At 48.9% G+C, this 26,955-nt stretch overlaps 1 protein-coding gene across 4 annotated transcripts in view; it reads left to right on the forward strand.

The window, feature by feature from the left end:
* Nucleotides 1–26,955, forward strand: part of GNAI2 (G protein subunit alpha i2) — a 206,036-nt gene that overhangs the window by 94,245 nt on the left and 84,836 nt on the right. For all 4 annotated transcript variants that reach the window (XM_005289345.5, XM_005289346.5, XM_065551406.1 and 1 more), the window contains exon 2: nucleotides 26,149–26,191. In XM_005289345.5, coding sequence (XP_005289402.1) covers nucleotides 26,149–26,191 — 43 coding nt within the window. The remainder of the gene's footprint in view (nucleotides 1–26,148; nucleotides 26,192–26,955) is intronic.

The following is a 26,955-nucleotide window of genomic DNA, read 5'->3' on the forward strand; positions in this document are numbered from 1 at the left end:
GGGGAGTCTCATGCTGCCATAGTTCTCCTGGCAGCCTGCTGTGCTCTGTCCCCAACAGGTCACTCAGTGCCCTCGCATCAGTGCCATCTTCCATCTTTCCTCTGGCCTCCTCACCCGCCCGTCTGTGGCTTCCTTCATGAGCAGGGCTGTGGAGCTCTTCCGATCATCCCTTCTCCAGCTGGTAACACCTTGTCCAGACCCACCTGTGGCACATCTCCATATCACAGCCAACTGAAAGCCTTCCAAAGGAGATGAAACCCAGGGCCTAGCCTGTATGATGCTATGGGCTGCTGGAGCCTTCCTGAAAGCCTTATTCCCTCCATTCCCATCTCTATACTGGCCTAGCATCTCCGCTGTTATCCCCAGTTTGGGAGGACCTGAACTGAGATCCATTCAGACCAGACTCTCTAACCAAGCTGACCTGTGTTTGGGTGATGGTTAAGCCCATGGAGCTGTTTTTCCAGAGAGATCTGAGTGCTGGATTGCTTTGCTGTTGTGAAGGAGTCTCCTCTTGCAAGTTATTAAACCACATTTCATGCTGCGGCTGCAGGAAATAAACCACTTCTGGAAAAAAAAACATCCGTGTTATTAAATGCACTCCTAACCATTCAGATTTGACACTAGAATTGCATAAGTGTAGAACTAATTGCTATGTGTGTATTAGTGGGCCAGCCTACATATATAAATGTATCATCACTCTAGCATATGAGCGCATCACAAGCCCTAACAAATCAAACCTCAATCCCCATTTTACAGATAGGGAAACTAGGCCCTGGGGGTGAATTGCCCTGTCTGAAGTTGCACAGTGGCTTTCTAGAAGAGCCGGGAAAGTGCACAATGTCTCCTGGCTCTCTTTCCTGTGCCATAATCACTAGGCTATTCCTTCCTCCGCTTCAGTGTTTAGCGATGGCATAACAAACAGCCAACTTGTTTTTTAAATTGAAATGCTGAAAACGCTCCAATACATTGCTGGCTCTAGGACCCTGCAGAACCCTCAATCTACTCATCAGATTGGTCTATAGGTGGTCTATTCCATCCGTCCCCATCTGAGGAGGCAGGCTGCTTGTTTGAACTTTACCGTTCCCTCCCCCATCTCCTGATCTCAGGGGTGTACTGAAGCCATTTAAAAATCCATCTCCTCTCTGTGTTTGTAATGAGTGCAGATATTTACACAGTGTGACTGCAATGCCAAATGACTGCCTAGTCCAGCAAACTGGATTTTACTGTGCTCTAGTCTTTGATTTTTCTTATACTAGTGATCAGTTAATGGTCTGTCAATGGAGCCCTAATAGCTGAGGCTGTTAAAACCTCCAAATACCTGATGTGTTGTTGAGCGATTCAGTTAATCAAAATGTAGACCTCAGAAGATTTTTTTAGGATGTGTGATCCTTTTGCAATACTGCCTCTAACATGTAACAAATTTGTAGCAACGAATGTGTTTCATGCCTCCGGCCCGGTGTTTTGCTGACATATTGAAAGTGATGTATTGCTGCAGTAACTGTGGATGATGCGTTGTCATCAGCGGAAGTTGCCCTGCTGCTTGGAATGTAAATGAATTCAGAAGTTATCTAGCTGTTGTTGCCTTCTTGTCTTTGGAATCTCTCTGCGTTTTGAGTTGAAGTGATTTGTGCAAGGTGGAACCTGGGTCTCCCGACTCCTGGAGCAGTGTACTCCCTCTTTAGACCAAGCTGCTTCTCAGAGTTATGGTTGTGCTGTTGCATCTCAATCCTTGATATGTTTGAGACCACAAGTGATTGAGTTTGAGATCTCTCCATGTCTGCCTGTCTCAGGGCTTGTCCACTCAGAGAAATTTCTTGGACTAGCTATACCAGAAGAATGATTCCTTTAGTTCTAGAAATATAAGTCAGCATGTGTGGACTTGCTCTTCCGGTATAGAAGTGCTTTTATTCCACAATAATTACCCATTAGGTCCTTGAGCCACTTAATTCTTTTTACCAGTAGCAGATTTTCTCTAGGATGCATTATTCATGAGTGCAGCTTGTTTGGAAATGAGAAGATGTTGATATTAAATGTGGTGGAATGTTGTGTACAAAGCCTACCAGTTTAGGACAGTGTCATCCAGTTGTAACAATGGTGGGAAGGGAGCCAGCTGGAGGAGGTAAGATCAGGATAAAATGTTAAGTGAGGAACAGTCTTCTGAAAGAATGGAGTATCTTTCTCTAGCTTTCTGTCCAGAAGGATCTGAAAGTACTTCACAAATGATGGTAGCATCCTCTGCCTCTGATCAGGCCTGTTCTCGTCACTGAATGATGTGATCCTTAGTGTGTCACAAACCATTGTATTCCTTGGGAGGAAGGATGGGTCAGTGGGTAAGATACTAGTTTGAGAATGAGGTTCAATACCTTGCTCCCTCTGTGACCTTGGCAAAGTCATTTAATCTCTCCGTTCCCTATCCACTGTCCCTCTACTCTAGTATCTAGTCTTTGGGAGGTGTCTGCAACAGATGCTTCACTGGAAGGTCCAAGACCCCTGCAGTGGTGGAATAACCTGCCCACAGAGAGGTTTTTTCTTAACCCCTCACTTTCCCCCATAGATAATGATTGGCTTATGCCCTGAATTGGGGGTGTTAGATTTCCTTCCAGAACTCTTGCCTTTCCTTACTTTCGTCACTCTGGATGGCCTCACATGTCTGGCCCTCTTCTGAATCCTGCTAGGTTTTTAGTCTCAGTGCTGGCTTGTGATAATGAGTACCACAGATTTAAGTGCGCATTCAAAGGAAATACTTTTCTATGCCATAGGTTTAAAGTTGCTGACTGATTGTGGTTAGAAACAAGGAGTCCAGTGGCACCTTAAAGTCTAACAGATTTATTTGGGCATACGTTTTTGTGGGTAAAAAAACCTCACTTTTTCAGATGCGTGCATGGTTAGAAACTGCTCTTCTGTAAATATGTTTAATTATAGGTAGCTCTTAGTTCAGGGGAAAATGTACTGCAGGAGAGACCACCACAAAAGGTGGAAGAAACTGATACATTACTGAAGGGACATGAATTATACAAGAGCATTGTAAGGTGAATGGTGGGTCTTTTAAACCGTTTCAGCTTCTTTGCTTGTGTGCGTACATAGGAGTGCAAAAACCCTCACTGTATCATTTGTATTCCTTTGTTTACAGCTAACCATTGTTCTGAAGTCATATTTATTTGCAATTGGTTAATTATGGAGACCTCCTGAAACTTTTAAAGAAAGAACCCAGGCTCTTCAAGAAAACTGCTGGGGATAGGATGGTGGCTTAGGATGCAGTCTTGAGAGTATGCTATTGGTCAGGAGCTGGCTGCACAGAGCCAGCCAGTGTGGTGAGTAGCTTGGGGATGCATGTACTTGTGTGTTTGATGCAAAATCAGTATCAGTTGGAGGATAACTGATTTACCTGCATGTCAACTATTTGCATTTCCAAGTCTTCTCCTCATGCTCCATGCCTGTTTCAGTTTTACTGTCACTTCTAGTCACCTCAGTTCCTAGTTATCTCTCCCCTTCCCTCCATGGGATTCCAACCATGTGCTCGCAAACTGGGGCAGCTGCTACCATGACGAAATGCAGCGCAGGGCCCAAGAAGTCTTCATGTATGCTTTGCTTTTGGCGTATCCCCATTTGATGACCCTCCCCCCATTTTGCAGATCACTTACACATGTTTGCAGTGGCACAAGATATAGCAGCACAGGGCAAAGTGCAAATATAAATACCCACACAGTGAACTCTATAAACAGGGCCCTGTGCAGTCCACAATTCCATGGTGCAGAATTGTGCTGTAGAGTCTCAGCTTTCAGTTGTCCTTGTGGCTTCAGAGAGAACCTCGAAAACATGGCCTGCATGTAAAGCCATGCAGTGTCACCTGCCTGAATCTGCAGACAGCATGAAAAGAGGTGTGAACTGTCCTATTCATGAGTCTGGGGCCCCGAATTTGGCATTTCCCATGACACTCTGCAATTCAATGTTTCTGCCCTGGAATTTGGCATTTTACTGCAGCCAGGTGCCTGGCACTCATTTTGTCTCCCTGCCCTGCCGGGACCTACCTGCAGCTGCCTCTTGCTCTCCAGCTTTCCCCATAACCGGGAGTTAATTGGATTTACAGTGCATGCTCCCTGCACTGTTCTGTGGAGCCAGGCAGCAGGGGTGTGAGCTAGTGAGGGTTTTCATCAGCCAGGAGAGAATGGGGGAGGGGCGGGGAGGAAGGCCTTTTCCTCAGGGCTTGTTTTATGGTTGATAGAACAGGAAGCAAATCCATTGATCAAAACTGGGCATAATTCCCATAGGCGTTCCCTGCTGTGGACAGCTAGGAGAGCAGAGGGCACTCCTCTGCACTTAGTTCCCCTTTGACCCAGCTTCCTGTCCCTGCAGCTAGGGGTAAGCAGGGACCTGTTAACCCTTTACAGACTGCAGCCTCCGCTCCCTGTCACAAGGGAGTTGGGGAGCTAGAGCCCAGCTTGCAGTCTGGAAGCAAAGGGAGCTGGAATTGTACGCTGCCAAGCAAGGCAGTGGGGAGAACAGTGCAGGGACTGAAGTGTGGTAGTCATAGAATCATAGAATATCAGGGTTGGAAGGGACCTCAGGAGGTCATCTAGTCCAACCCCCTGCTCAAAGCAGGACCAATCCCCAGACAGATTTTTGCCCCAGATCCCCAAGTGGCCCCCTCAAGGATTGAACTGACAACCCTGGATTTAGCAGGCCAATGCTCAAACCACTGAGCTATGGTGAGTCTGTCAGCCAGCTACCGTTTTCTCCTTTCCCTGACACATGGTGGGGAAGGAAGTTCTGAGCTGGGTTACCTGGGCAACATCTCCGGCTTTCCCTATGCTTGCAGCAGTGCGTAGGGTCCATGTAGCCACACACCACAGAGAAAGGCAGGCTGTGTCCATGCTCACTGTGGTGTGTAGCGGCATGTGTAGAGCCCTGCGCGGATATAAAATTTGCATCCGATCTGCAAACATGGTCCGTGGACATAGTGATTCCACAGATTTGTAGGGCTCTAGATATAATATTTGGATCCACATCCATCTGCGAACATGGTGCTCAGATATCTGCAGATATAAAGTGGATATCCATAGATTTGCAGGGCTCTGTGCATGTGGCAGTGAAAGGCTCCCGTGCGAGGAGGCAGCGTGGAAGGGCTCCAGCAGCAGAGAGCTGCTCTCGGAGCCTTTCCCCACTGCCGGAGTCTTTCACTGCAGCAGAGAGAGGCTCCTGCAGTAGGCAGGCAGTGGAACATTACATTGCTATTTTTAGCAGTGTAGACTTGCGGGCACTGCTTGGGTGTGTAGAGAGCTGTTTAGAGTATATACCATAAGGTTTAGGCGTCTCTACTTGCCTAACCGTCTACGTTGCTGTTATATCCCTGCTAGTTGGGCGTGCGGTATCTGTACTCTGTATGCTGCCACAAGTGTAGACCCACCCTAAAAGGAGCAAAGATCTGGGAATGGGTCAGGCAGGACCGGTGCAAGGATATTTTACGCCCTAGGTGCAACTTCCACCTCGCGCCCCTCCGGCCCCGATTCCACCCCCTCCCTGCCCCATTGGATCCCTCCCCAAATCCCCGCCCTGGCCCCACCTCTTTCCCAAGAATGCGCATTCCTCCTCCTCCAGCCCCCCTCACAGGCTTGCCGCGTGAATCAGCTGTTTCGTAGCACAAGCGCTGGGAGGGAGGGGGGAAAAGCAGGAGGCGGAGGCGAGCTGGGGCAGGGCGGGGAGCTGCCAGAGTCGGCGCCACTTTTTGGCACCCCCAAATCTTGGCGCCCTAAGCGGCCGCCTAGTTTGCCTAATGGTTACACCGGCCCTGAGGTCAGGCTGCCTCAATATCCTAACCAAAAAAAACACATCTTTGAAAACAATCATCGATGAATTTTAGCTGTATTTTCCGACTGACCCTGAGAGGGGGCGGAGTGTCGGGGCAGTGGTAGCAAAGAGTGAAGAATGTTACTTAGCAATAGAATAAATGTTGCTGTTGAATTTACTAGTTGCAGTGGGGTGTGGTCCCATACTGACCTGCAGTATGTATGGCCCTGTGTTTATAGCACCTATGCTGTTGTGTTCAGTTCCAAGGACGTGGATCAATTGGGGGGTGTTTAGGAAAGAGCAACACAAGTGCTGCAAAGCTTGAGTCATGAGGAGAGATTGGGGCCCCGATTCAGCAAAGCTCTGAAGCACATGCTTAAGTTAACCCATTGATTTTTAGTGGGACTAAAGCACTGTTTAAGTGCTTTGCTGGATTGGGGTCTTAAAGAGCTAAATGTGCATAGCCGGGCGAAGTGGTGCCTAGGGGGATTGGACACAGCTCTGCAAATTTTTATTTATTTATTTATTTAGGGTGTAAACACTTAAGAGGGAAAGGGATTTTTCAGGGTGTAACGGATAAATTATGACTTCATGGAGGGATGGAAATCGTAAAAATGCCCCCAAATCATGATCTTTTAAATATATTTTTTTTAAAAGAAAAATGTCTACAACAAAGTCTTCAATACAAAAAATTACTTTAGCTGGTCAGTTTCCAGGATGGAATGAATTCTACAAGTCTGTGTTGAAGAATAGACTGCTGTGTGCATGCAACAGAAGTAGGTGAATACTTGGTGGACTGCATATGTTTATTGATGCCGTTTATGGTTGTGAAGTTGATTAAATTTACTTGAATTTTCTAAACTAATATTAATGATTTATCCAGGGTGATGGGATAATGCTAGAAACAAAGTAAGTGTGGGTTAAAGATCAGGAAAACCTGAGATCCGTTGGACTCTGGAATGGTCTCCCCAAGGATTGGGATGGGGTAACCCCATGGCTCAGAGCACTTAAAACTGGACTGGATGCTACACTGGAAGATACACACCTGGAAATAAACCAGCCCTGAAAAATGGCATTGATGTGACCAAATAGATCTCTTTCCTCTCTCCTCCTTAGGATATTCGGGGGCATTGGCACTATGTGCAGAAATTGTTCAGGGCATTCAACAGTAAAAGTAGCAACAGAGAGCGTAAACTCTTCAGGGCAGGAAATGTGTGCATTCCCCTGACTTGGAAAACGTTATTTGGATTGTGGCCGGGCCCACAGTTAGCTCAGCAAACAGTGCCAAGCCAGTCAGTTGTTTGAATTAAACTTGTTGCTGTTTACATTTGGTCTTTGTGCTTTTAAAGTCTTGTTCCTGTGCTGGGTTTCATGTGTCCCTATGCTTCTCTTCACCCTGAGAATCTTTGCAGTTCATCCAGATTGTGTTTGGCTGGCTGCCTGATCCACCTACTGTAAAGGATCATCAGCTGTTTTCAGGGGGGCTTCAAGGATTGCCTGAGGTTGAAGCAGTCTTGAGATTAATCTTTCAACTGCTATCCAAGCAAGCAAACAAACAGTATTGATCAAATGTACTAGAGGTTTGAACAAATATATTAGATCTTTAGGTGTTAGGATGTGTCAGTGTTGGCAGATGTGATTTGCTGGGCTGTGACAGCAACTTTTTCACATTGGGCTTTCAAGCCAGGATTACTCAGCGTGGCAAGCCTGGAAGAGAGACCTTTCCAAGGTGCATACTTTTTGCAGTATATATTGGGCTACTTAAGTCCTTTTGAACATACTGGTGCTAGTTTGCTCTGGGGGATGGGGTTAAAACAAAGTGAGCACTCCCCAAAACGTAGTCCTTAGACTGCAGATAGTCCTGGGAATTTGATTCTCCAGCTTTTCCTGTCCTTGGTGAGTATTTCAGCTAAAAAGTCATAAAGGCAGGACATGGCATAGACCAGTGACTGTTCATGAGGGAGTAATTCCACTGGAGGCATTGAGATGATGCAATCAACCTTCAGAACCTTCTGACCTCACCAGAAACCAGAGAATCAATGCCAGGGAGTTTCCTGGGCTTTCTTTGTTCTGCATCTCCAGTGGGGTGTTTTGTGATTCATCCGCATCCTGATGCCACCCAAATGCTCCATGGTGTCCCTGTCTGACTCCTCTCCTCATCCTGCAAGGACACTGGCCCCTCCATCCTGCAGCATTCTACTCTCTGCAAGCAGGTTACATGCTCCACCTGAGTCCTCTGCCCTGTGGGCTGAGAGTTTTGTAGTCATAGAGTTTATAGCCAAAAGGGCCCACCAGATGATCTAGTCTGACCTCCTGTCTATCACAAGCCACCAGCACCACCCAGCCTCCGCACACTAAATCCAACCACCAAAATTAGACCCATGTATTACAGCCACAGGAGACAAGACTGTTCTGTGCCATAGGCAGAGAATAGGAGGGATTGAGGTACACCAGTACCCGAGGCCCCTGCAACGACAGGGAATTGATTGTCAGATACCCAGATGATCCCATCAAGTAACCTGGGCCCACAGCAGAGGAAGGTGAATCCCCCACCCTCAGTCGCTGTCTGTCTGACATTGAGGAAAATTCTTTTCCGACACCACACATGGCAATCAGTTAGACCCTGAGCATGTGAACAAGAACCTGCCAGCCAAGCACCTGAGAAAGAGAATGCTCAGTGCCACCTCAGAGCACCAGCCCTCTAGTACACTGCACCATCCCCAGCCATGGCTAACGCTGATGCTTCAGAGGAAGGAGTCAAAAAGCCCAAGCAGATGGAATACATTGGGGAGAGAGAAATCCCTTCCCAACCCTTGCAGGTGACAGGGCAAGCCATCAGAGCCTGATGCATGGGATTTTAGGAATATAAGACATAAACCAGAAGGGACCCCTCAGGGCTGCAGACCCTCCCTCCACCCTCCTAAGCAATCCCTGTCATACAGTCTCACTCAGAAATTTATCCTACTCTCTCTCTTAACGCTAACTAAGATATTTGCCTCCACAACTCCTCTTGGGAGACTATTCCGGAATCTCACTTCTCTGGTGGTTAGAAGCCTTTGAATTTACAACCTGAATTTGTGAATGGGAAGGGATGTGCGTGTAGGTTTATACATTGAGAACATATGACACAATACATGTTTGGAGTGTGTAGTTCAGTGAACATCAAGATTTGTTGTCCCTTGACATTACTATTGACCTGAGCTTAGTTTTGGGCAATATTTTCCCCTTTGGGTTATTAAATCTGATTTCTCCTCAACAGAAGTAAATAACTTATTGTACAGTGGTCTATGAATCTAGGATTGTAAGGCAACCGTTAATGACTTTTCCTGTTCCCATGATTGGTGTGAATGTATTGGTCTAAGAGCATTGCTGCTGGAACAGGGGAAATTGACAACCAAGTGCCAATGAACACCCATTGACCCATGAAGGATGACTGGTGCAAAGTCTGCTGCACGCTGTAGGAACAGTCAATGTCTGATTGTCAGAGCAACCTTAACTGCAGCTGGCTCTGTAGCACTAGCCGTTTCCGGGGAGGGTCAGCCAGCCATTTTACAATGGAGTTATACAGGCACATGCAAAGCAGAAAAGTCGGGTGGCTCTTGCTGGGGCTGGACCCTGGAGATGATGACTTGTGTTGACATCTCTCCTTCCCAGGCATGTGAGGCACGGTTGTAAAGTTCTCACACTCTGTTTTGCAGTGAGAGCACTCGTTTGACCTGAATGAAGGATTTGTCCTATAAATGGGTTTAGGGGATTTAATGTACAAGAGGAGGGAGTGAAAGCACAATCCCTCATTAACTGGGGAAAGGCTGGCAGTGCACATGTGTGTGGGGAAACAGCAGAGCCCAGGTCACCACCAGTAGCACTGTCAGAAGATCAGAAAGCTTTGTTTACAGGTAGGATTGGAGGCTCCAGGCTAAGGGGCTGAGAGGAAGGGGTAGCCTAACTGTGTCTCAGGGTCTAGAAGACAGCTCTTGTCTCTAAGGCCAAAGCATGGCCTGGGGAGCCTACAAATCCCAGCATGTAATGCTATCTCCATTTTAGCAGTTGCATGCTGGGACCACTAGTCTCCAAGTGCTTGATCTCATGTTGCTAATGTGGCTGTTTGACAAAATGTTGTGTTCCTTGGACTCTGATTCCAAATTCACAGGAACAAGCAAATTAGCATACAAGCCCATTCTGCCTGCTGGTTGGGCTGGAACAATGTCTTTGAGCTCGCTCGGAGTAGCTGTTTCCTTTGCAGAGGATGTGAAAACGCTGGCTCCTCTCCGGTAGGGAAATGTTAAAACCTTATGATCCTCACACGGACTTTGTTAAGGATTTTGTCATTAGAGCAGCAGCTACAGCAGCGTTAAATACTCCAGTAAAATGTTTTATGCTCTGTTGGGTTCCATGCCTAATTACGAGGCTTTTTAGTACGTTCTGTTTAGCAGAAAACCAATGATGTCTCATCCCAGAGCGATCAATTAAAAGCCCATGTGTGACTGGGCTGGCTGAGTTGTGCCTTGCTGGGTAATCTGAGTGTTCTGTGCTGTTGGTACTATCTGTTACCAGCATCCCAGAACATGCTACCTGCTACCCAGGTACCTACTCAGAGCATGTGCACAGACACACAGTGGGGTTTCCGTTCTTATTGCATAGAAAATAGCAAAGTGCCATCCCTCCATGGGGTGTGATTGCTCTGATCTGTTCACAGCTCCTGGCAAATGGAATCTGGTCTGAGGTGCTGTGTAGCCTGCTGAAGTGCATCCATAAGGTTTGCAGCCCTGCCTCTTTTTAGATTGCTTTTGTAATGGTGGCACTCGGCCATCTGTGTCTCAGTACCATGTGAGAATCCATTCTCTCTACGCCTCGTGGCCACACCTAACTTCACTGGAGTGGATGGAGCTGCAGAGAATTTAATTAGTATTCTAAGGTTTTCCTTCTTGCCTGCAATTAGACAACCATGGTTGGCCCAGGCAAGCTGACTGGGGCTAGTGGGCTTGGGCTAACGGACTGTTTAATTGTGGTGTGTGGACATTCGGGCTCAGAGGGTCCTAGAGCCCAGGCTCAAGCACCAGCCCGAACATCCACACCTCAATTAAAGCCAGCTGTGAGGGGGACAGGGTTTGCACACAGCCGCTGTACTACACCTGGTTTTGCCATCTGCTCAGTCATCCTGACACCTGAAGTCTAGTGGGAAAGGAGAGAAAGGAGGCCCCTTTGTTGAGTGCTAATGAATCTTATATTGTCCATTAGGCCAGGTCTGCTGCTACCAAACCCAGGGCTCTATTTACCTAATGAATCACAGTCGTGGGAAATATGCACAAATGGGGGTGGGAGGGCACTAGATGAGTGTGACTGTGTGTGTGGGTGGGGAGGCGGGGACAACATGTGGGTGATTCTGGACACTACTGAGTTATAGTTTTTCTGTATCAAGGTTCAAAATAAGCAAAGGCTAGACCAGAGAAGTGGTTGGGTGACTGTATCCCTGGTGAAGGTATGTGGTCTAGTCAGAGAAGTAGAAATCCTTTTTTCTGGGTTCCAAGCCAGTCTCCTCCCAGGCCTCCAGGCTAGTCATTCTATCTTGCTGTCAGGTCAGAGTGCTGCGAGTCTCTTTAGATGTGTTGAGTGTGTACCCCAGAGTCCTGGGGGAAGTGGACCATTGGTAGCTACAAGCATTGAAAAGCTCTGTGGGGTCTCAGAAGAGGATGCCTCTAGCAGCCCAGTGCTCCCTCGATTTGCACTGGGCCACAGGTGGAGTACAGACTAATAGAGGTGGCACTTTTGTCTTTGGAATCGCTGCTTCCTGCAGGGTCCCCCACCGATGTAATGGCCAGGCCTGACCAAGCTCAGTCTGAGAGCACAGGCTGCGGAGGGAACAGCTGCTCCTCAACCCCAGAGCTTCTGCAGAGGCTTGGGGTCTAAGGAAGCTCCTTATGCCCATACCACAGCTGCTCTAAATACACACCCTCCCTGGTGCAAGAAGGAGCAGGGATTTCTGCTCCATATGTGGGCTCCTTAAGCCCATATGCCTGAGCACCCTATTGCAATTCCCTGCCACTGCAGAGGCCTCAGCCATGGGTGCACCTCGGTTCTCTGCCTGTGATGCCCAATAGTTGTCTCCTGATCGCTGTAATGCTTGAGCCCAGTGATCTAGATTGGACGAAATACAGGGGTATCTGGGTGGGGTTTAGTGGCCTGTTAAGTGCAGGAGGTCAGACTAGGTGGTTTGACCTTAAACTCTGCATCTCTTTTCTGCAGTACCAGTTCCCATTGAGGGCAGGGGTGATCCATGCTGTGCGCAGCCGCAGCAGGATAGTTGCTAGGAGTTTGTCTGCCATCACCTCGGCAGATGTTTGCGTGTCCAGGAGGCAAAGTTTAATCCACGCATTGTTTAGGAACCAGCTCTGCTGTTGGTTTGCTAATTACAATACTGACATTATTATACATAACAAATACAGCACTGCTCGGGCGAGAGCAGCCCAGTAATTGAATCACCCCCTATACAAGATCTTCCATTTGGCAACAAACATCCGTGTAAGCACAGCCAATCTATTGAGAGGCTTCAGCCCTTTCTGCGCTGATTTATTGGAGCTGTAAGTATTTCTCCCTTGCTACTGGATTCATTGTGGTGTCCCAGGTAGCTAAGTTAAAAGGCAGAGGCTCTTGGCTTGAAAACAGGGCATTGTCGTTAACTAGATGACACCAGCTAAGCTGAGCCATTAGCCTTGTAGAAACCTTCAATAAATTAAATGCAGAAAGCCCAGTGTTGCAAAAGCCTGGCTGGAGTCCTGGCATGGCTGGGTAGTCCATTGGCATTGAGTGATAAGCTTTCTTGTCTTCACCAGAGGCAGTACCCACGGTTCTGTTCAGGGGGGCTGAAATCCAGTTCTTCCTGGTGTTTTGAAATAAGCAGGCAGAGAGAGTCCTCACACCTTAACGTCAAAGAAGTTGCTGCACTGGAGTTTGACTTTCCATCTGTTTTCCATGATGCACTCTGGTGACTCCCATTGAACCCAGGCATTGCTGAGAAGGGGAGGGCTTAGGTCTGGGTTGAATTCCCACACCCTATGGCTTTCCTTTCTGTATGAGCCCAGGCTATGATGACAGCTCCCTGCATCCCAATTCCCCTGCCTGCCAGCGCAGCCTCTCTGCAGAGACCAGATTGCAGTTCCATCAGTCAGGTTCGGATGACCCCGGGGCTGGGCATGTTCCATGTGTGAAATGCTGTGAGGCCAAGCAGCAGCAGCCATGCGTAAGATGTAACTGTTAATTACATCTTAGTTTTATGAAGTCAGACCCTTTTATTTCATTGATCTCACATTGAAGGCACTGCAGACACAGTAGGCTTTTATTTACAGCTGCTGCTGCTCCTTGGAACAGGCCTTTCCTCCTCTTGCATTCCAAACTGTCTTCATTCCTTTCCTCCTGCAGTCTGAAGTGGCTGGCTAGGTACCTCTTTCCCATGCCTGCAGCATTTTATGCCAATGGCTCTTTAGCTTTCGGCCTTGTCCATTCTGGTTTGTAACCAGTTATGGCCCGGTCGGCTGTAAACATGATTTGTGTCTGCACATCATGGGCTAAAATGAAGCTGTAGCAGCGAAGTGTGTGGTCCCTGCCAGAGGCCTAGCTCAGCCAGTGAATCATGGAACTGGATTAGCACATTGGGTTTATTTGCAGTTTGGATGTGATTTCCTACTGAATGAATTAGGGCAGTCCTCCTCCTTCCCAGCTGTCTGGGCAGTAGGACAGCTCAGAATTCATTTCCCCATGTACTGCTGGGGTCCAAGGCACCAAGTGATTTCTGCCTGGATTTTCCTGGAATGCAGTTCAGATGCACAAAGCCAGCTGTGGTGGCTATGATATGAACACTCACCAAATTGGGTTCTTTATACCTGGCTAAGGTGACCGGGCGTCTCACCAGATGGAGCATCACAGTTAAAGGCTGTAGAGCAGGCAGGGGAGTCTTACACTAGAGTTTGTGGGCAGGACCCTACCTAGCATCCTTTATTCACATGGATTTCAAAGTGTGTTAGCCACTTCTCTCAACTGTGGAGTACAGACTGCTAAGCAGTGGCACCAATTTACATGATAAAAAATACTTCAGACTCTGTCTGGAAAAAGCCCTTTTTGTCTGGCACTTCTCCTGCCTTAACCCTGGCCAGTGGGGGATTTTTTTTTTTTATTATTTTTTAAACTGGACAAGTCATTTTAGAGCCTGATGGATTTGTCTGTTTTGGAAACTACTTTTTTCTGCAAAAAGAACAGGAATACTTGGGGCACCTTAGAGACTAACACATATATTTGAGCCTAAGCTTTCGTGGGCTACAGCCCACTTCCTTGGATGCATGGAGTGGAACATACAGCAAGAAGATATTTATGCATACAGAAACATGAAAAGGTGGAAGTAGCCATACCAACTGTAAGAGGCCAATCAATTGAGATGAGTTCTGGTAACTCTCCCACAAACAACTTGTTTGTTTTGCTCACTAGTCCTTGGGGCCTGTTTGTGCATAGGGACTGTTTCTCCCCTCTCGAAGTCTCCAGCTCTTAAATTTATTAGGATTTTGAAAAGAGAGGCCAGTTTCTCAGGTAACCAATGTCAGAGTCTCATCTCAGTCACAACAATGTGAACTGGGAGTAACGCCTTTAAAGCCAATGAAATTACTCTGGACGTACACCAGTGTAACTGAGATGGTATGCCTGCTCTTGGAAATCTTGGGCAAATCAGTGGGATAAATTTCCTTTGCCCAGACTGCCTTTCGGTTGTCACAGGCTGCTGGAAAACCAGATTTGTTTTTTCCCGACTCTTTCGACTGCTAAAAATGGGCTTTTAAAATAGCTTGATAGCTGTGCTCGTTGTCTGGGCTCCGTAGGTGCTAGAGTCAAGGTCGGTGTTTTCAACAAAGAGCTCAGAATTCGGTTTTGATTTTGGCTTCTTCGGTTGCTGCTTTCTCCTGGGACTAAAATTATGTGCTTGCTGAGTTTGAGGATTGTTCTAGTTTTCTGTAGGAAAACTGGAGAAAGACATACACATAGATTTGGAGGTGGAATGAGGTGGGGTTGCCTGCCTGTGTAGGAAAAAAATCTGGGTTCTCTTGAAATCCCTGCTCCTTCTTGCACCTCGGAGGGTGTGTATTTAGAGCAACTGTGGTAGTTTTAAGACATTTACACTATCCTTCAAAATAATAGGCTTCTGCTACAACTGAAAATGTGCCTGCCTCTCGGGTAGAATGCAGCTAGCCTTCAACATGCTGCAGCACTAGAGGACAGTTCAGTTCAGCCTGATGGGTAATATTTAAGGCAAGCTCTTGCCCAGCTCTTTGGTACCTTAAAACAGTTAATAAATTTTCCAAGCATATAGCCAAAAGGAAAAAAAAAAATGCAGCACAGGGAAGCAGAGAGCTCCCTCCATAGTGAAACCGGTATATCTGTAGATGTGGAATCTGTTTCCTTCAAGCCTTGGGCGTGCATGTTCTTGGGTCACACTGACTCTGGGCTTGTCTGGCTTGCATTAAAATGCTGCTCTGCTTTCTCATAAGAAACATTCTGGATGGAAACCTCCTCCAGCAGAGCAGGTGTCTTGTGGTTCCATGCCTATTGGGAAACAGATGGCAGGTTTGCTGTTTGGTTGTATTAACAACTGGGCCTTCATGTTCTTTCCTTCTGATCTTTTCCTGCTTGGGCCTCCCTGAATGAGCGAGCGTCTCCTAGCATCTCGGTGTGGATATGTCAGCTAGCCCTGGCCAGATGGGCTCTGATCCTGCCACCTGCATGGAGCTGCGGTCAGCCAAAGACAAATTGCCATTTCAGGAATGTTGTCACTTCAAAACTCCCCTGGCTTATGTATCTTCCGCCATGTCCATTCTTCCTTCTCCAGGGCTGTCTAGGGGAGCACCTGCACAGAGCTGGGGCTTGTGTTCAACTCGCCAGGTTAAACATAGGGCAGAACTGGAATGTTCTTGAGGAGTAGCAGCTAGGACGTCACCCGCTAGTGGTTATAAGCCCTGCTCTACCTCACTGTGCACATAGTGATACCATTGCTAGACGCTACACATGGAAGCCAAAGGTTAGAGGTCTTCCCCCGTTAGGACCCAATTGAATTTGAGGCTGTTCAGGGAGTGATCCTTAGGATAAAACACCAAGAGACTCCTAGTGCAGATGCTCCATTCCGATGTACGGTTGGATACTTTGAGACTTGCTTTTATTATTTCTGTCCTCCTTGCAGGCCTCTTTTCATAGCAAAATGCATACTGAGCTCTGTCCCCAGTAGTCCTTACCTTGTTAGTGGTGTCTGCAATGTGTCCATGCAGCTAGCTTTGGTAAATCATTGTGAAAATTTACCAGCCTAGACCCAATCTGCCTGCCTACACTGATGATGGCAAAAACAGAAGTGTTATTTACCCCTTCAAATAACACAAGAACCAGGAGTTGCCCGCTGAAATTAATAGGTAGCAAGTGTAAAACAAACAAAAGGAAGGACTTCTTCATGCAACACACAGCCAACCTATGGAACTCATTGCCAGGGATGTTATGAAGGCCAAAGGTATAACTGGGTTAAAAAAAAAAAAAACTAGAGAAGTTCCTGGAGGACAGGTCCATCAATGACTGTTAGCCAAGATCGTCAGGGACCCAGCTCCATGTACTGGGTGTCCCTAAACCTTCAACGGCCAGAGGCTGGGACTGGACAATGGGGGTGGATCACTCAAAATTGCCATGTTCTGTACATTCCATCTGAAGCACCTGGCACTGGCCACTGGCCGAGATAGGGCACTGGCCACTGGCCGAGACAGGACATTGGGCTAGATGGACCATTGGTCTGACCCAGTGTGGCCGTTCTTATGTTTGCTTACCTGTGAGCACAATTTTTTTCAGCCTGACACGACCGCAGCTGCAGTTGTCTAGTGCTGCCTGGAGGGGTAATGAGCTGTGGTAGACAGAATCAGGTTAATTGTAATAATATACAGCACTTATTATGTGTAGGTTATTTGGAGATGGGTGGGATTCTCCCCTGCTCTGTGCCTCAGTTTCCCCATCTATTAATATGGGAAGTGACTTGCCCAAAATCCCAGTGTGTCCCTTGCTGAATTGAGCATAGAACACAAGTCTCATGACCTGTTGTGTCAAGTTCCAACCACTAGACTTGTTGCCTAGTATCTAATCTTGGTAGAGGGTTGTCTTGTGAGTGCTTCTGACTAGTGGGAGGCTGTGTGGCCTAGTAGATAGAGAACTGGATTGGGACTCAGTTTCTGCCACTGGCCTGCTGCTCCTCTATGTTCCTCAGTTTCCCCCTCTGTAAATTGGGGATAATGCTACTGATCTCTCTTGTAAAGTGCTTTGAGATCTACTGATGAGACATGCTGGTGAAGAGTGTGGGGATATTTATAAAAAGAAGAACAGGAGGACTTGTGGCACCTTAGAGACTAACAAATTTATTAGAACAGGAGGACTTGTGGCACCTTAGAGACTAACAAATTTATTAGAGCATAAGCTTTCGTGGACTACAGCCCACTTCTTCAGATGCATATAGAATGGAACATATATTGAGGAGATATATATACACACATACAGAGAGCATAAACAGGTGGGAGTTGTCTTACCACCTCTGAGAGGCCAATTAATTAAGAGAAAAAAAACTTTTGAAGTGATAATCAAGCTAGCCTAGTACAGACAGTTAGATAACAAGTGTGAGAATACTTACAAGGGGAGATAGATTCAATGTTTGTAATGGCTCAGCCATTCCCAGTCCTTATTCAAACCGGAGTTGATTGTGTCTAGTTTGCATATCAATTCTAGCTCAGCAGTTTCTCGTTGGAGTCTGTTTTTGAAGTTTTTCTGTTGTAATATAGCCACCCGCAGGTCTGTCACTGAATGACCAGACAGGTTAAAGTGTTCTCCCACTGGTTTTTGAGTATTTTGATTCCTGATGTCAGATTTGTGTCCATTAATTCTTTTGCGTAGAGGCTGTCCGGTTTGGCCAATGTACATGGCAGAGGGGCATTGCTGGCACATGATGGCATATATCACATTGGTAGATGTGCAGGTGAACGAGCCCCTGATGGTATGGCTGATGTGATTAGGTCCTATGATGATGTCACTGGAATAGATATGTGGACAGAGTTGACATCGGGGTTTGTTACAAGGATAGGTTCCTGGGTTAGTTAGACTCCAACGAGAAACTGCTGAGCTAGAATTGATATGCAAACTAGACACAATCAACTCCAGTTTGAATAAGGACTGGGAATGGCTGAGCCATTACAAACATTGAATCTATCTCCCCTTGTAAGTATTCTCACACTTGTTATCTAACTGTCTGTACTAGACTAGCTTGATTATCACTTCAAAAGTTTTTTTTCTCTTAATTAATTGGCCTCTCAGAGGTGGTAAGACAACTCCCACCTGTTTATGCTCTCTGTATGTGTGTGTATATATATCTCCTCAATATATGTTCCATTCTATATGCATCCGAAGAAGTGGGCTGTAGTCCACGAAAGCTTATGCTCTAATAAATTTGTTAGTCTCTAAGGTGCCACAAGTCCTCCTGTTCTTCTTTTTGCGGATACAGACTAACACGGCTGCTACTCTGAAACCTTTCATTATGCAAGGGATATTTATAGTGTTTGTAGTACAGGTTGAAAAATGGCCGCTTGGACCACAGACTGAGCGATCTGCTCTTTATGGGGTTAAGTTCCTGAGTCTCTGCCAGGCCTTCCAGACAGGGCACAGTGCTGTCTGATGCTAGGGAGCAGTCTTCAGGAGGCAGCCAGGTGATTTAGCTCCCCTCCAGCTGAGCGTCTGCTTCCTCCCTGCTGCTTTGAGATACTAGTGGTTAGTCCCCTCCCAGCACTAGGATCCTAGGCGACAGGGCCTGACCTTGGTTAAAAGGCAGAGGGTTAACGTGAAGAACCTGCTCTGAGGAGTGGCAAGCCCTTACACAATAGTGTGCATGCTAATCCCCTGCAGTGCCTGGGGAAGTCTGACACCCTGGGCTGGACCCCAGTCTGGCCTGCTCAGCATGAACCTGATTGTGTCCCCCGGGCGGAACTGTCTCTGAGCTGCATGTTCCTGAAACACGAGACTCTTTGCACCACGGAGCAGGAGAATAAGGTGATCAGATTTGGTTTTATTTTCCTACTAGGGTAATAAAGTAGGAGTGGAGACAGGAAACGCTTCCCAACTTCCACTCGCTGAGCTTAGCAGCTCCTTTGAAGAGCCGAGACGCCAGTCAGGCCTTTCAAGGAAAATCCAAGTCCCAAGCGGAAGCACGCCTCCATTTTAGAGGCCAACCTCCTTATTAGTTGGCTGCTCTCCATGCTATGTTCCCTAAGCCCAGACACTGACAGCATAATATCTAGAAGAGCATCTGCAGACCCTTGTCCTTCAGCAGATGTCCCCACTTGGTACCTAGCCGTGATTAGAGACAATTGCTGTATATGAAAGGGATGGTGCAGCTGTAGCTCAGCACTGGCACCAGCAAGCCAGCTGGCTCGCTCTGCCGAGTCGACGTGGTGGCCTGGAGAGTGTCTGCACAGTCTCATCGGCGTATTAAAATATCTTCTGACAGGCGCCACCCTTGCTCGTAGAGGCTCATCACAGGGAGAGCTTGGAGGCTCTGGATGTTTTCCTGTTTGTGCATGGTGGCTCTCCCTTTAACTTACTTTTGCAAAGCTGTTGGCTGACTGAGAGCTCTCTCTCTTTCAGCTTTTGGCTGGCAGGGGCGGGAGGAGGGAGCCCTGGAACTCTCTGATCCAGGGCCCTTGCATTGCTGTATTTAGGATATTGAATTTCTTTGACTTCCACCTGTTAGCTTGTACTCTGAGGCAGGGAGCGGCTAGAGGCGGGGCTTCTTGGTTATTTGCAGGGAAAAGGTCTTAGGTAGCTGGTACAGTATGTGCATTGGGTATATTTGTCAGGTTGGTGGCTAGACATATTGGGGACCTTCCAGAGTCCATCTCGGTGCTGACAAGCTATTGCTCCCGAGCTCATGTCCCCATAGCCATCTGGCTGTTGGGATTACCAGAAATCTCTGAGGGGGAGAGGGATCCTCTGTATGAACACCTGTACTTGTGCCAGGCAGGAGTGGCTTGTGCCAGTCTTTAAAAGAGAACATTGGGCATCCAGAGGTAAAGAGTTTGCCCTCTGGGCAACCTATGTCCCATTGGGATGCAGCAGACTGCATTGTCTGTGTGGCAAGAGCTGCCTGGGGCTTCAGAAACTTAAATAGGCCCAAATTGCATACCTCTTCCGCACTGCATACAAACCTGCCCCTGGTTCCCTGCGGGAGCATGAAGAGCCAATTGCTTCCTGCTAATTACCATCCTTAGTTATGGATTAGAATGGGGTGGAGAGCATCTCCATACATGTAGTGTATTAGTCTGATGCAATGCTCTGCATACACCCATGACTCTGGGTATTTCTCTTGTCCCCTTAGGGGCTGGGGAGGGGGAACAACAATGACAGTGTTGTTGGAGGGGGCGAACCTCAGTATTGATGTTGTCCTTGCACTCTACAGTGCACAGTCATAAAGTAAAGCAGTCACTGCCCCCATAGAATCTGGGGGGTGGGGGAGACTTAAGGTGACCAGATGTCCCGATTTTTGTATAGGGACAGTCCCGATTTTTGGGTCTTTTTCTGATATAGGCTTCTATTACCCCCCCACCCCCGTCCTGATTTTTCACACTTGCTGTCTGGTCATCCTACGGAGACTTAATAAATTCCCTTGTGTTGAGCAGCTGGGAAATGGTGAGTTTAAGAGGGGTTTGAATAAACTCTCCCTAATCCACATACAGTAGCAACTTGCTACCACCTTGAAATCTGCCCCCAGCCCCAGATGGACATCTCGGAGATGCTTGCCCTCTGAGACGCTACTCGAGCAACCGGACTGCTAAGCCTTCGCTACGATTGTGAAGCGTGCTCTAGGATGCTTTTGAAAACAAAGCCCCTAAATCAGGCCTGCACAACTCGTAAAGCGGCGAGGGCCATATTACTCAAAAGAAAACAGCTGAGGGCCAAAACCCCCCAGCGCCGCCCAGCCCTCCAGAAACACAACTCCCCCCCAGCCCCATGGAAACAACGCCCCCAGCGCCACTGAAACACCTCCCCCAGCGCTGCCCGCCCCACGGAAACAAACCCTCCTTCCCCAGCGCCGCCCCACCGAAATACTGGTATTGAACCTTGGTAATATGTTATAGCGTGGCCCTAAGGTAGTATAATTAAGGTAAAAGAAAAATGCCTCTTTTGCTAGAAGTAGAATAAGATCTTCCCCCCACTTTGTAATCAATTGCCCTGTTGAATGAATGAGGTGTGAATGAGGAAGGCTTGGAAGGCAGGCACCTCCAGACAGCTGCAACCCTTGGAGAGGGGATGGGAGCCAGACCAGATCAGTAGAACAGGTCAGCTACTGACTCGCCGCCTGTCTCCTCAGCTCCCCTCCCCCAGCTTGCCTACTCACCCCCCCCCCGCCACTGCCCGCCCACTCGCCTCCTCAGCTGCCTCCTCCCCCGTCGCTGGCTCACCTGCCCCTTCACCACTGCCCGCCCGCTTGCCTCCTCAGCCCCCCTCCCTCACCTGCCACTTGCCTACTGACCCCCCCGCGGGCCGCACAGCGAGCCCACGTGGGCCGCATGTTGTGCAGGCCTGCCCTAAATAAAACTCTGCTCCTGTTGATCAAATGAAGGAGCTGAGCCTGTTTTGTGATGCATCATTTTTTGTATGTTCCTTTTTTCATTCATGTACACAACCACTCGCAAGGGGTTGGTGAGACATAACAGTAATCAGAGAGAAGAACTTCAGGGTTTGGGTATAAAATCAAACAAATCAGCCTGGTGGGATGTTAAATTGAGGACCGTTTCAAATGGAAGAAGGTTGGTAAAACAGTATGTGGCAGTGGGTTGTTGCTGTAAAAGGAGGGGGATCCTGGTGGTTGGGATAATATAATCTGAGCCAGTTAGTTATGAATCTCTAGTGTCACAGATCAAAGCCCTGAACCTGATCTCTGCAGTTAAGACGGCTGATCAGTGGGAGTCTGCATGTGCAGCTGACTGCAGGATCGGGGCCTGAGCTCATGCTTTTGGAGGATATTTACTGCATGTGTGAACAAGCTTCCTTGTCTCTTACCAACTGGATGGGTCCATTTTCTAGGCCTGCCAAACTTCCTCTTTCAAACGGAAGCCTCTGATTGCATTAGTGTTTGTGTACCTGGCTGCAGTGAGGTCCCTGCTGGTGGGAGCATGAACTCGCTCCGACTGTAACCAAGCCACCCCAAATCAGTGCAGTCTAGGGTGACCAGATGTCCTGATTTTATAGGGACAGTCCCGATTTTTGGGTCTTTTTCTTATATAGGCTCCTATTACGATACCCCCCCACCCCCTGTCCTGGTTTTTCACATTTGCTGTCTGGTCACCCTAGTGCAGTCCCAGGGGGTTCCCTGCATTCCAGGACACCATGGAGCATACAAGCTCTGAGTGCTCCTTGTCTTCTCTATTTTTGTGACCTTTAAAATGGCTGAGCAGATGAGTTTTTGGTGCTCCCCAGAAGGCTGTGCTTGGGTTGAGACCTCATGTGCCAAGTTTCAGCCCTAGGCACATTTTCACGGCTGACTGTTAAGGTGTTCTCCCTCCCTCCCCACAATTCCCTGCAGACGCTGTTGACAGCTCTGCTCTGAGCCGGGCAGGCACTGCTAACAGTGAGCTGTCTGCACAACCCAGTTGTGATCCATTCGGCCCTGGGGTGACAGGGTTTGCTGCTGGTTGTAAATCACTGAGCAAGCCCCGTGACACTCTCCTTCAGACCAAAGCTGAGTTGGGCTGCTGGGACTTAAGTGTCTTTCAGCATTTCTGACTAGAAAGCTTGGTTCACGCTCAGATCCCGTTTCCAGACCACCTGCTCCGTGCAGGGCAATACACTAAAGCCAGAGACAAGCTGGACCCATGCTGATCTGAAAGCTTCTTTAGCCAACAGCCTGCCGGATGCCACAGTCCCATTCTGAACTAGTCAGTCCTACTGAGGCCAGCTGACTGGTTTCCAGGCGTGAAGGAGGGGACTGGAGGGACCTGGAGAGGCTTTGGAGCAGCTGTGTCATTTGGAGACACTAGCTCCTGGAGGCAGACCTCATTAGCTGAAGGGTTAATGGCTTGCGCTGTATATGGCAGCAGATGTTTCATCTGCTGATAGGTGCCTTGACTACATGTAACCCTCTAAAGTGCATCTCCTTATTACAAATTCTGCCTGATTAGCTTCTCTGTCTTAGGCAGGAGCTCTGCCTACCTCAGCTAGTGCACTCTGCCTCTTGTTGCTGAGGGGAAATTCCTAGATTCCAAGGGACCACTGCAATCACCTTGTCCAACCTGCTGTGTAACAGGCCAGAGAACTGCCCCCAGATAATTCTGTGTGACATGCGTGCACACCCTGCTGCTCCTCCCTGAGGAGCCTTGAGTGGTTCCCATCTGGGCCTTAGGCCGGACCATGCTGTGAGGGAGCAGCCAAGGTCAGGGCTCGTGCCCCCTCCTGGCCATGCGGCAGACCTGTCTGCTGGACTGACCTTTCCACACCCTCCATCCCAACTGCTGCTGTGAATGACCCCCAGCAGGTGGGAGGAGAGCATCAGCAGTCACGACTTTCTGGCTTTCCCCACGGGGTGAAAAGCAGCTGCTGTTTTTAATGCCCCCTCCTCTGCTCCAGGAGGTGCTAATGTGCCGTTGGTCTGCCACGTCCTGCTGGAAAGGGGAGGGGGGCCCCCAGAAGCAGCAGCTCTTCCTCATCCCCAATCTAGCGGGTAGTGGTCTCCCCTCCTCCCTCCAATCCAGGGATGGTTTTCACTGGTGAGAGCTGGGGTGGAAAGACCAGCTGTAGCCTATAGTGCTGCCCAATGGTCATGGCTGGGTGGGCAAAGGAGCCGAGGCCTTGGGGCCCTGAGCCCTGGCTCTGAAATCCTGGGCTAGTGGGCCCACTGGAGGTCAGGGCGAGGTGAGCGATCATTGCCCAACCTCAGTGACAGACAGCAGGTGGGTTTGTCACACTCACTGTGCCGTGGCTGCTGCTCAGGCCTTGTCCCGGCCAGTGCAGTTGCAGTCTGGGTGCAGGACAAGGGGTGCTCACCGTTGGGGGATACTGGTGTTGAATCAATACCTTGCGGGCGCTGGAGGGCAGTGTGTAGAAACCTCCGTAGGGTGACAGGGAACATGACTCTCTGCTGGGAGTGATGGCTGCTCCGCTCTGAGCAAAGGCAGCACACTCCACCCTAGCCCCAAGAGCTTGGAGATGACAGGATCTGAGCTGGCAGCAAGTGGAAAGGAGAGTGGGGATGCTGGCATGGCGCTGGCACTCTGGCCAGCAGGAGGCCTTAAATCATAGGTGAGAATGACTCTGAATTCATTATGGGGCACTTATGTCCTAAAAGTTTTGTAATGTTTCACTTCCTATCCCTGTTACATAGTGCTGCAGCTCACGCCTGCCACTGCAGCTCTGCTTCCTTCTCTCAGTTGGCTGGCCCCCAGGCAGCATGGCTCTAGGCCAAGCTGGCACCAGATCTCCCCAGGCTGCTGAAAGCCATGCAACTTAGCCTTCCCCTCCAGAGAGAGGAGAGGGGATCTGTGCGTCTTTCCTCTCAGGCGAACAGGTGCTAGACAATGCAGATGAACCAGTGTTTGCAGGCGGGAGGAGAGCCAGCTATAGGAACGAATCTGAGAGCAATGGGTAAGGAAACTGAGCACTGTGACACTCATCAGATCCAGCCGTGTCCTTGGGGGCAGATCCAGGCACTGGCCCCTGTTCTGAGATGTAGCAGGGGGCCTGCATCATCCTAGCATGGCTTCTCTGACCAGTACTACTTGTCATGCTGGTTAGAACGTGGTTGTAAGGGAGAATGCCTCTGTCTGCATTGATCAGGTCTATCCATGTACTTGCAGGCCCTCGTCATGCTACAGTATCTAAGCACTTCAAAAATGTTAGTGAGTTCCACCTCATAGCCCCCTCCTTGCCTCCATGAGGTACAGCAGCAGGATCACTATTTGACAGATGGGAAATTGAAGTGCAGAGTGTGACTTGCCTGTGGTCACTGGAAACCTTTGGCAGAGCAGGGAATTGGACCCACCCGGCTGGTAATAGCTGTGCTTAAAGAGTGGGGCGTGCAATGAGCATGTATACGGTCTGGCTAGGATAGTATGCTGTGGTAGAGAGCCCACTCACTTACTTGACTCTATCTCCCCCATGATTGTGGTAGTGCCTGAAAGAGTAACTGCTTCCAGCTGGCCTCTGCTGTCCAGGGGTTGGTGATGTCTGGAGCCACACAGGGAGGGGAGAGGCATGATCGGCTTCCTGGAATGCCTCCGCCCTCCCCATGGTTCAGAGTTTGCACCATGCCAGGAACACTCCACTTAGTCTCGCTGTTCATCACCGTCCTGGCCCTCATTAAGTGTCAGGCAGGACACCAGTTCTTGCAGCCTGCCTGGGAAAGACTTCTTGGATGTCCCTATGAGGTGTCTTGTGTGCAGGGGCCTTTCAAGTGGTGGAAGGGGGCTGTTTTCCAGGGGCAGACAGCTTTTCTAGGAGCTCAGCCTCCTGAAAGAGTGCTCTCTCCTCTCACAAGGTGGAAGGATCCTCCCACCCCTTGTAACTTAGTCTTTAGGAGGGTCAGCATTCGTCAGCCATTGGTGCATGAGAGAGCTGGGTGTGCTGTGGCTACTTCCCTGCCATTGGACACACTGTGGCCTCTACGAATTGGGCCCTGCTAAGGTGTCTCCAGCTGGACAGCCAATGTCTCCCTGCACTGTCAAAGTGACTGGCCTAAGTGCTTGTTGCTTTGAGTTTACATCGCTCCAGGGTGGGGATGAGGGCCCCGTGTTCCCAGCTCCCCCATCAGGCTGGCCCAGAGGCCTCGTACTGCTCAGTATTCATATCCCCTATTCATGTCCACGTGTATGCTGGTGCAGTCCAGCCAGCAGTTTCTACCAGTGTGCAAGGCTTCCAAAGCCACCTGGGTGGGATCACCAGGGTGTGTGAAGGGCTGGGGCATGCTGGGGCATGCTGCACAGTGAGATTGAGCCCACTAAAGTCTGTAGTGCCAAAAGGCACCTTCCCTTTATCCCAGGACTCCCTGGAGAGCAGGGTCTACTATAGTACATCCCTTAGCAAGCTGAGTCTGTATGTCTCTGCATTGCTCTGAGCTAAAGTGTCCGATGACCAGACAAGTGTTTGTAAGCCCAGAGGGCCAGACTCTCTGAGGCTCTGCTGCTGGGAGGCCTGTCTGGAAGCTAATGTGGCAGCAGGTGGGTTACACCCTCCGTTGTTGGTAACCCCAATGACACCACAATGTCCCGCTGCCATGCGGCAATATCCAGTCAAGTACTGCAGCTCATGGCTTTTCTCTCTCTCCTTTCTCTACAGGTGCAGGAGAGTCTGGGAAGAGCACAATCGTGAAGCAGATGAAGTAAGCAATGCCTCCCCTCCTTTGCTTTTGTTTCTAAATTTCAGCAATTGCCTCCCTATTTCATCCCACTGCAGAGTAGAGTGTGCGTTCTGCAGCCAGGGGCCGGGGGTGCCACGTGGGTCCCGCATTCTGCAGCCAGGGGCTGGGGGGGGGGTGCCATGTTCTGCAGCCAGGGGTTGGGGAGTGCTGCATTTTGTATGAACTCTTGGGGGGGGGGGGGGGGAATCCGAAGCCTGTGATTCAACAAAAGTAAAGCATCTATAAAGCATGGATAAGTTTCTATTAGCGAGACCTCGAAAAAGCGCTTCCAGGGGATAGTTGTGGCAGGCTTCTCCGCACTGCGGTTGGGTGATGTGATTTCCATGTTCTTAGGGCTCTTGTTTTAAAAACACCCTTTGTGTTTGAGTTTTTCATCTGAACAGCCAGGGCAGCCCACGCTGTGGGGCCAGTGATCAGTTGGCATGGCACCATCGACCACATCCAGACCCTACAGAGCCTATTGTGTCATAGCCTAGCTGGCTGCTTGCCAAAGGCTGCTGACCCTGTTAGCTCTGTTGGGGAACTCAGTGTGGTCGCTGGTGTCTGCACTCTCTCTCAGTGCATTGGCCCTGGCAGAACTGCTGGTTAGAGGGCTGTTCACGCTTGCCTCTAGCCAGCACCAGATGCTTCCCTGTTGGAGGCAGAAGACTGGACTAGCTGGCCCACTGGTCTGATCCAGCCGGGCAGTTTGTATGTTCCTACATTACATCCATTTGCTCGCAGCA

This window comes from Chrysemys picta, chromosome 7 (assembly GCF_011386835.1).
Source record: "Chrysemys picta bellii isolate R12L10 chromosome 7, ASM1138683v2, whole genome shotgun sequence".
Classification (NCBI taxonomy): domain Eukaryota; kingdom Metazoa; phylum Chordata; order Testudines; family Emydidae; genus Chrysemys; species Chrysemys picta.